At 58.2% G+C, this 9460-nt stretch overlaps 2 protein-coding genes across 2 annotated transcripts in view; both read right to left on the bottom strand.

Annotated features, from left to right (window-relative positions):
* Positions 1-4521, bottom strand: part of TFAP2E (transcription factor AP-2 epsilon (activating enhancer binding protein 2 epsilon)) — a 30355-nt gene extending 25834 nt beyond the window's left edge. Inside the window, exons 1-2 of the mRNA XM_014946453.1 lie at positions 4451-4521; positions 519-630 (exon numbers count right to left, since the gene is read on the bottom strand). Coding sequence (XP_014801939.1) covers positions 519-630; positions 4451-4521 — 183 coding nt within the window. The remainder of the gene's footprint in view (positions 1-518; positions 631-4450) is intronic.
* A 613-nt stretch (positions 4522-5134) lies between these two features.
* Positions 5135-9086, bottom strand: NCDN (neurochondrin). The gene is made up of 6 exons (XM_014946555.1): positions 8711-9086; positions 7364-8350; positions 6915-7141; positions 6522-6746; positions 6192-6334; positions 5135-5862 (listed from the first exon to the last, which is right to left on the bottom strand). The coding sequence occupies exons 1-6, from the start codon at positions 8810-8812 to the stop codon at positions 5426-5428; spliced, it is 2121 nt and encodes a 706-aa protein (XP_014802041.1). The 5' UTR covers positions 8813-9086; the 3' UTR covers positions 5135-5425.
* Between the last annotated feature and the right edge of the window lie 374 nt (positions 9087-9460).

Below are 9460 nucleotides of genomic sequence, written 5' to 3'. Positions count from 1 at the left end.
CACCCCCTCCCGTGGTGCCACCCCCGGCTCCCCCCGCCCCGGGCCGCGCCGTCTGAGAGCCCTGTCGGGGAGCGCCCCGGGCCGGAGCGGGGGCCGAGCCCCGAGGGCCGGGGGGTGCGGGAGGGCTGCGGGGCTGCGGTAACGCTCTAGGGTTTGACTTTATTACCGAGCAGGGAGAGGGGGGCCCGGCCGCGAGCAGAGCGAGGGCCCCGGGGGCAGCATCAACCTCCGCCCGACGGCGGGGCCCGGGGCCGGTTCTGCCGGGAGAGCCCGGGGATCCCCCCCGGGGCGCTTCCCCCTCCTCCCCGACGGGAAGCGGAGAGCCCCAACCCGGGCCTGGGCAGAGGGAGAAGTGTCTGGGGGTGCCCCGGGCCTGGCTCCCTGCCCGAGGGGACGGACGGACGGGAGGGCGGGCGAGAGGGAGCGAGGGGAAACTGGGGAGCAACGACAGGCAGCGTGCCTGCCTCCGCGCCCTCCCCTCCTTCCTCCAGCCCTCCCTCCTCCTCCTCCTCTCCAGCCCTCCCTCCGTTTGGGCCCTCCCTCCGGGGCAGGGCGAGGCGGGCCCGCAGCACCGGGTCCTCCAGCACCGCACCGGGCACCGGCGGGGCGAGCCGGGAGGACGGGGCGGCCCTGCCAGGGGGACAGAGGGACCCCCGTTGACACCCCCCTCCCGCGGGAAGACGCCCACGCAAGCGGCTGCCCACGCCCGCGCAGTGATGCGTGTGACCCCCCCGCACGGCGATGCAGGGGGACGCACACCCGCACACGCACACCCGTACACGCACACCCGCACACACAAACCCGCACGCCCCAGGAACACAGGCACACGCTCCCGCACGACCCCCGGCCCCACGGGCGCCGTGTCCCCGCGGGGTCCCCGCGGTCTCACCGTGCCCCCCCCGACGGGGACGGGCAGGAGTTTCCGTCGGTGGCAGCGTGTAACTCGTGTGCGAGCAGCGACCAAACCCTTTCCCCCCAACCCCAACGCACCGGGGTGTGTGATAGACATTAACAAACACAATCCCACGTTGCATTTAATTTAATTCCACTCTTCCTGCCCCGAGCTACGGCTCCCTTCATTTTCATTTTTTCCTCTGAATTCCCACAACTCAGACCTCTTTGATTTCCAGGTTTAATTAACAATGCTCATTAAATGAATTTTTATTCATTTCTTTTAATATTACCCTGCCACCTGTCTTTAGGAGGCGAGGGCTGATCATTTATTCTAATTTATTTCTATTAAAGATGGCATTTAGGGGAGGGAGGAGGGATGCGGAGAGGTGTAAAGGGCTCATCTATTCAAATCTCTTCATCTCCCCTCAAATGCTGTTGAACGACGCTGCTCCTGAAAGTTCTGTATTTATTTTCCACCAGATCTGTTTCATTTGCTAGGAAAAATTGGATTGGACATGCTGTATTTTGCAGTTGTGTTCCAGTTCATTCTTAACGTCCCTTCCTCGTCTAGTCCCTATAATGTCGGGCCTTTTATTCATCAGAAAGAGGTGAAACTGTGTGAAATGCGGGCGGGCAGGGCCGGGAGCCGGTCTGTGTGCGGCACCGCGGGGCTGCTCCCCGGCAGCAGCTCACAGGGAAACCGCTTGGCTCCCGCAGCGCAGCACCAAATAACAACCCTATGAAATATTTAATTTTATTGCCAGTGCTTTTGGGGCGATAGGGATAGACACTGTAAGATAATTCATGCCACGGTCGGGTTTGAAATGGCATTATGACTTTTAAGCTGTCAAAGAGAAACAGTGTGCTCCTCTGGGGCCTTATCCATCTTGTCCAAGCCCCGGTGAACGATCATCTTGTTCCTGGAGGTCTCACCCTGGTGTTGAAAATCACAGAATCACAGAATCTTCTAGGTTGGAAGGGACCTTAAAGATCATCTTGTCCAACCATCAACCTAACTGACAAAAATAGACACCCACACAACAAACAAGAAGCATCATCACTAAACCAGACCTCCCAGCACTACATCAACCCGGCTTTTGAACACCTCCAGGGATGGGGCCTCAACCACCTCCCTGGGCAGCCCATTCCAATGGCTGAGAACCCTTTCAGTGAAAAAATTTTTCCTAATATCCAGCCTGAACCTCCCCTGGAGTAACTTGAGGCCATTTCCTCTCGTCCTGTCACCTGTGACTTGAGAAAAGAGACCGACCCCCATCTCTCTACACCCTCCTTTCAGGGAGTTGTAGAGAGCAATAAGGTCTCCCCTCAGCCTCCTCTTCTCCAGGCTGAATAACCCCAGTTCCCTCAGCCTCTCCTCATAAGACTTATTTTCCAGACCCCTCACCAGCTTTGTCGCCCTTCTCTGGACCCGCTCCAGCACCTCAATGTCTTTTTTATGGTAGGGAGACAAATAAACTGGGAGACAAAGCACGGTCTGCTCTGGGGGTTCTGGCTGCAGTCCCCCCCCTGCTGGGATCCCAAAGCGCTGTGGCAGGCAGGGGACACGAGGTGATGCCAACATCCACCTTTCTCTCAGTGGAGGACTGATACCCACAGGTGCTGCCTGTGGTTGGCCTCACAAAGCTCAGGGTGGCCAAGGAGGGACCCCACAGCCTTTGAAGCCTTGGCCAGGCTGCTGGGGCACCATCTCCCTGGCGCTGGGCTGGGAGCACACCGGGGGCTGCAGACCCACACAACCGGAGCCAACGGAGACACCCACGTGGCAGGAGCCTCCACCAGCTCCAGTGCTCTCCCCTCCCAAACGTGCAGTTGTCAGAGTCCAGGGGCCCTAGGGAGAGAAAACAGCCCCTTAGGGGTTCTCTGGCCAAGAACGTGTTTGGAAAGTGGTGTCCTGGGACAGAAGAGCAGGGATATTGTTCATGGAGCCCCAGCACCTACACAGCACATCTCCTAAGGCATTCAGCCCAGTAACTTCCCAGAGCAAGGCTGGTGGCTGACCCAGTCCTCTGTCAGCCCAGGGGCAGCCGGGAGGAGCGTGTGTGTTTGGAAAGTGGTGTCCTGGGACAGAAGAGCAGGGATATTGTTCATGGAGCCCCAGCACCTACACAGCACATCTCCTCAGGCATTCAGACCAGTAACTTCCCAGAGCAAGGCTGGTGGCTGACCCAGTCCTCTGTCAGCCCAGGGGCAGCCGGGAGGAGCGTGTTGCATGTTATACAGAAGATCAAGTATATGGTGAACCATCAGGGTCTCAGGGATGGTCCTTCCCACACCTGATGGGACTTCCCATCGAAGAGTGTGAGAATAAGGGCCAGGTGCTCCTCTCCAGGCACCTGCTGGTGCCCAAACCCCACTGCCCTGGGACATGGTGAAGGATGAGCTGGAGGACTTCCCTGGGCTCCTGGTGGGCTCCCAGGTAGCCTGCCTGGGAATTACAGACAAGCAGCCAAAGACCTCTGGCTCCAGGACTGCTCTACTCTGGGATGGGGTCCTGCAGGCCCAGCCTGGGCCTCTGCTCAGGTGTTGGGGAAGCTCCTACCGCTGCCCATGGGGCTGGACAATGGCCAAGCCAGCACTGGGAACCACAGCCAGCCCCAGTTTGGCACTGGGGGAGAGAGGGGAGCACCCTCCTGCTGATACAGGCACGTATCTCTCATTAGCACTAATGATAGCCTTTCATTAATGGGAAGCCCACGCCCTTTGACCAGAGGCAGAAGAGCATACGGGAGTGGGAACAGTCAGAAGATAAAGCGTTTGAGGGTTTGGATGGTTTGGGGTGGTTTTTTTTTTTCCTGTCGATCTGAAGTGTGTTTCTGACTCCCCCAGCACGTTGATGTTTCCCCGTGGTGCCAGGTTGGGGTGCTCCTGTTGGGACGGGCAGCCCACGCTCGGGCAGAGTCACGCTCTTTTCCAGGGCCAGGAGGCTCATTTGCCTGCTTGGCTCGTGTTGCCTTCTTCTGGCAGCACCTGCCTTTGTTCCAACTTGCATTAACTTTTCAGGGCTGAGCTGGAAAGATCAGAAAGACTTTTTTTCTCTTTTTTTTTTTTTTTTTTTTTATTCCTGAGCAACAGCAGCCGCCTCCTCTCCCCTGGTGTCAGGAGTTTGCTTTTGTAAAACAGCAGGTTAAAAATATGTATAAAGCAGGAATGCACCCAGACTCAGCCCTCCTTTGGGGACAGTTCCGCTCTTGAATTTTTTATTATTTTTTTTTCTCTCGATCAGATGATTCCGCAGCCCCCCCGGTGTGAGTTTTTGGGGCAGCCGGGGTGGGTGCCCTGCTGTGCCCGCAGAGCTGGTCCCTGGTGAGGCTGCGGCTCCCAAAGAGCTCCTCGGCTGACACCTGGTGGAAAAGCCTTCCCGGCCCCGGCTGCAGCCACTGTCTCACAGACAAACCCCCAAATCCATCTCACCCCGGCTGCAGCCACTCTCCCCCCCGAGAAACCCCCAAATACCACCCATCCCGGCTGCTCTCTCTGGGGGTTTTTACACCCGGGCTCACGGGGTACCCAAGAGGTGCTGCTTGCAGTGATTTACGCCCCCATCGTGCGTGTGGCCTTTCTCTTCCAAAATGCAAACTGCTCCTCGGTCTGTGGGGAGTCAGCCATCGTGCGTGTGGCCTTTCTCTTCCAAAAAGCAAACTGCTCCTCAGTCTGCAGGGAGTCGGGGGAGGGGGTGTAACCCACTCCTTTCTGCTGACACCCTCGGTCCCCACAGGCTGCAGAGAGCCCAGGAACCCCCCCCCCTTTTGTGAGAGTGGAAAAACTCTCCCTTGTACGTCCCTTCCCTGCAGGGAGAGGGAGCCTGAGCAAAGCCAGATCCCTCCTGCAGGGGTTTGACAGGGCAAAACAGGCAACAGAACGTGGTGCTGTGAAGGTTTGGTAGGAATTAATTTGGAATTATGGTACCCACCGTGGATATGAGCCGGGGGGGTCATCCCACTGCACGGCTAAAGGGCCTTTGTGCAGCCTCACCCCAGAAGGGGACAGGTCTGGGCCAAGTCACAGAGTTATTCCATCAATAAATTTTAAAGCTTTTCCTGTCCCTGCCTTCTGCAGCCTTCTGCCAAGTTACTGTCCTAACGTGTGCAGGCCCCTCATGTAAAATAAGGTGACATCCTGAAGGGTGGATTGTGACAAAATTGGGAGAGCACAGTAAAAGGAGAGGCAGGCAACTTCCCAGGGCCCTTCTGGGCAGAAAGAAATCCCCAGACTGCAGGAATTTGACAAACAAGGCATCAAAAAACATCTTTAATTATAAACCAGGCTGTTTTTAAAAAAGAAATATGGACAGAAGGTCAAGGAGGTGCGTGGTGAAGTGTTCTGAGGCAGCAAAGGTTCTGCACGTCACGGTGCAGATCCCACTGAGCTCTGCTGCATCACTCCCCTTTTTATAAAGTTTGGTGATTTCAATGCTTTATTTTTGTCCCTACCCAGTACCAAAGGGTGTGTGAGAAACGTTGAACAGATCTGTGTGTGGCTTCATTTCCTGCAGGGGGGTGCTGCTGGCTCCTCACTGCTCAGACAGACACTGTTCCAAAGCTGCCATCCCGTAGAGGTTGGCCCACTCCCCGCCCTGGTGTGACAGGATGATGTCCCTGCAGGGCCTGCTGGCCCTGGCCAGCTCCACCAACACACCCTGGAAAGCAGAGATGAGCTCAAAATCCACTGAGGCTGGAGAGACGTGGGTCAGGAGCTCTGAGAGGTTTTCCAGCCACCGGGTCTGGAGGATGGTCTGTGGGAGCCAAGGGAAAAGCGGGATGGAGCCGGCCAGGGCCTGCATCCCCAGGAACCAGAGCTCCTGGATGTCAGCCCAGGTGTCCATGTAGGCAGGAGATACGGCCACGACCAAGCCCTCGCTGCCAGGATCTGCCTGGGAGGTGTGGGCCTGGGAGAGGAAGAGAATGGCAGCTCCGAAAAAGTCCTTGGCAGATTGGGTGTCCCGAAGAACTGGAAGGAAAAGGCAATGGAAATGAGTGAGTCGATACAGAGCTCGTTCAGCCAAAGGAGGGATCCTTCAGGGGGTCTGTCTGCAGCAGGGGCTTTCAGGGAGAGCAGGATACCACCCTCCTGCCCTAGAAATCTCTCAATCCCAGCCCGTCACCCTACTGAATTTTCTGCATATTCCTTGCTCTTCCAGGTTTTTGGTTTTGTCCCTTTTCCAACAACAGAAACTGGACCTTTTTCCCTCGCGTTTGCTTTCTCCAGCCCAACCACCCAGGCCTGGTCCCTGCCCACACACAGGGATGTGCAGCTTTGCCCCTGGGGACTCTTCTCACCTGCTGAACTCGCGAGGATCCTGGCCATCATCAGGCCCAGCGTGGCCACGTTGGCTGCTAGAACCAGGCGATCTTTCTGGGGCAGCAGAAGCGGAAGAGCCTTCAGCAACAGCTCCATCAAGGAGGAAAAGGTTTTGTCTCGCCTAGAGAGAAAGCAAACCCTGAGATGCATTTCCTGAAGCACCTGAAACTGTCAAGGCTAAATGCAGCACCCAAAAAAAATGTAATTGGTGCTGAATAAGAGACATCCCTGTTTCAGTAGAGTGTCTTAAGATGCACCCTCTTTCTTCCCACTGCCAGGCTTAAAGCAAGCTCCTGTGGTGCTGTTACCTGATGAGATCTGGTGCTGTCACAACCAGGTTGAGGAAAATCCCACACGCTGTCTGCAGGCTCATTTCAGTGCTTGTCAGTGGAGTCGGGGACGTGGGCTCAGCCATCAGCACCTCCCACTGATGGAGGAAGTACTCACACAGCAGTGCTGGTGCTCCTTCTGAGATGAGGATGTCCCGGGGCCTGTCCTCTGCTGTTAAATGGCAAAAGCCAGGTAGCAGAAATCTGGAAGGGAAAAGAAATTTGGAATGTGAGATGGATGCAAGTGCAGGGCTTAGACCCATTCTAACTGGGGAGAAAAAAGGAACTGGCACTGCAGGGAGAACAGAAAATAGAAAAAGATTTGAGCAGGTTTGTGCTAAAATGTATCAACTCTGTGCTTAAAATACACACCTCAGAGCATCCCGGGGTAAGCCAGAGCCCTCTGTGCTGACCAGCTCTGGCTGTGGAAGACTCCCAGCTGGGCTGCCCTCTTTGAAAAGCTTCTTGGCGTAACCAACAAGGAAAGGCAAGAGCTCACAGATTTCCTGCTTGAGGGAGGACGTCTCTTCTGCCATCCAGGCTCCAAGGATGCGAACAGAAGCAAATATGAAAGGATCTTGTAGCTCCTCCTGTTTAACCTACACGAAGAAGGAAGCAGACAGAAAATGGCACGTGAGGGCTGCTGTCCTATTGAGCTACTGTAGGTGTGAGAACCACAGTGGGCCAAGAAGCATGTTTTCCTCCACACAGCTACAGCTGTGAGCTGCTGAGCACCCATTGAGCATCCCAGTGAACACCCTATCGAAGCCACCCAGAGAAACCCACAAAAACATACTCTTTGCTTGAAAGCCCTGCATCACCTGTCTCAAGTAGAACATGACAGCTCCAAATGCCTCCTCCATGATCCTCATGAGCTGCATTTTCTGCACCTCTTCTAGTAGCGGCTTCTCTTCTCTCAGGCACTCCTGGATCCCCGTCTCAATAAGGACATAGCAGGCTGTTACCACTTCTTTCTTCCCCTCTACCTCCAAGGGATCTGGCTCCTCTAGGGTCAGGCGGACCTCCACACAGGCCAAGTTCACCAGCAAGGCCAGGAACTTGCTCCCAGCACTCCCTGCTGGGATCCACTCCGACCCGCAGGCCTGCACGAGGCAGGCAGCAAGCTTCAGAGCAGGGTCCCGCTGTGACTGGCTGAGTTTGCTGCCCAAGACGTTTGCCAGCCCTTTGTAAAGTCTGTGGAGGCACTCGCAGCCCTGCGAGTCCTGCGTGAGGGGTGGCGACAGGGGGATGAAGTGAGGCAAAACCTCACACAACTCAAATTTGGTCATGTCTTCAGCCTTGAGAAAATCATCGGAGAGCTTGCTCAGCACGGCCAGGAGGTGTGGAGCGTCTCTCTGCCAGCACCTCGCCTCTGCTACGGCCAACAGCCCCAAGAGCAGCGTCAAGGCACGGTCAGAGCCATAACTGCCATTCAGGTAGGCCTGGCAGAGAGCAGACACCGTCCCTTTGGTCACCAACTCTCTGGGGCCCCTGGTAGTGGCCATGACAGCGCTCAGACACTGGTACACATCATCGACCATGGACGTGCTGTCCGGATTGCGGGGGGAAACCAGGATGTCATTGAAGGTTGGGATCTTGTTCAGGATCTGGGAGTGACCAGCTAACTCCGGATCGGTGCAGAAACAGGCCAGGAGCGTGAGGCCCAGTGCCCGGAAGGTGTCCTCGGGGCAGCCGGCCGGGGGCTGCCGGGAGGTGAGCAGGCGGTTGGGAAATGTGAATCCAATCGCATCAAAGATCTGGCGACGGGTCTTTGCATCCAGTTCTCCGGCTTTAACCGCCTTGGTCACCTGCAAGGCAAACCCGGGGTGAGTGCACACAGGCCCTGCTAAATTTACAGGATTGAACGGGGAAAAATAAGAAGCCCACACAACTTTCAGTCGTACAGAAACATGAACCCTTAACCGCTGGGCTGGGCCCTTGGTCTCAGCGCTCCTCCAGAGCTTTACCAGGGTGCTTCAAGAGCTGCACACAGCAACGACTAACCCCAGAACACCCCAATCAAGGCCGGGCTCCCCCCGTTTTGCTGCCGGGAGCGCTGAGGCACCGAAGCACCTTGCCCCGGAGCCCCCATCACCCGCCAGCTCCCGTCTCCACAAGCAGGTTTTGCCTCCCCCTGCCCCTTCCTGAGGCGATGGCGGGTTCCTCACCAGGAGCAGGGCCGCGAACTGCTCGCTGTCGTTCTTCGCGTCTCTGAGCACGCCAAGGCATCTCTTCAGCGTCGAGTGTCCGGCCGCGCTGCCAGACGCCATGGCCGGGCAGGTGGGTTGGCAGCCGGGGCCTCCCTCAGCCCCTTCCCTCACCGCTTTTCCGTTCGCGCCGCCTCTCAGCCAATCGCCGCGCCGCCGCCGCGCCCGCTAGCCAATCGCCGGGCGCCTTGTTGGGCAGTGGGGGAAGCCACCGCCTCCCCGCGGCCTGTGAGGGCATATCACCTGTGGCTGCGCGGCCTCCTCCCCCGCTGGCTGTGGGAGGGCGGCGCGGCCCGGCCCCGCCCCGAGCTGAGCTGAGCCGAGCTCGCACAGCCGGCCCCGGAGCCCCGGCACCCACCGGAGGGTGCCCGCTGAGGCGGTCCCGATCCTGGTCCCGGTTCCGGGAGACGGCGGTTCAGCTTCCGGGTGAAGGGTGAGCGGGCGCCCGCCGCCGCCGCCATGGCCGCGGGGCAGGAGGCCGCGGTGCCCCCCGGCCCGCCGCGCTGGAGGCTCGGCCCGGCCCCGCCGCCCGCCTGAGGCCGCCGAGAAAACGCCGAGCTCGCCTCGCCATGCGCCCCTGGTACGTACCCGTCGGTGCTCTCCCTCCTCCCGGCCCCGGGGACACCGACAGGCTGCGGGCGGCTCGGGGTGAGGGCGGTCGGGCCGGGCGCTCTGTCAGCGGGGCGAGCCCGGCTGGGGGGCGCCGGCGGG

The sequence above is a fragment of the Calidris pugnax genome, unplaced genomic scaffold (genome assembly GCF_001431845.1).
Source record: "Calidris pugnax isolate Ruff unplaced genomic scaffold, ASM143184v1 scaffold113, whole genome shotgun sequence".
NCBI classification, from domain to species: Eukaryota; Metazoa; Chordata; class Aves; order Charadriiformes; family Scolopacidae; genus Calidris; species Calidris pugnax.
Note: the sequence above shows the minus strand (reverse complement) of the source record. Positions and strands in the feature narration are given on the sequence as shown.

Excerpts from the sequence above, each read along its gene's own strand:
- NCDN (XM_014946555.1), bottom strand. The coding sequence starts at position 8,812 with ATGGCGTCTGGCAGCGCGGCCGGACACTCGACGCTGAAGAGATGCCTT. Across the intron at positions 6,747-6,914 it reads TTACCCCGGGATGCTCTGAG|ATTTCTGCTACCTGGCTTTT; the intron begins GTGTGTATTTTA and ends TTTCCCTTCCAG. Across the intron at positions 6,335-6,521 it reads ACAGCACCAGATCTCATCAG|GCGAGACAAAACCTTTTCCT; the intron begins GTAACAGCACCA and ends CTTTCTCTCTAG.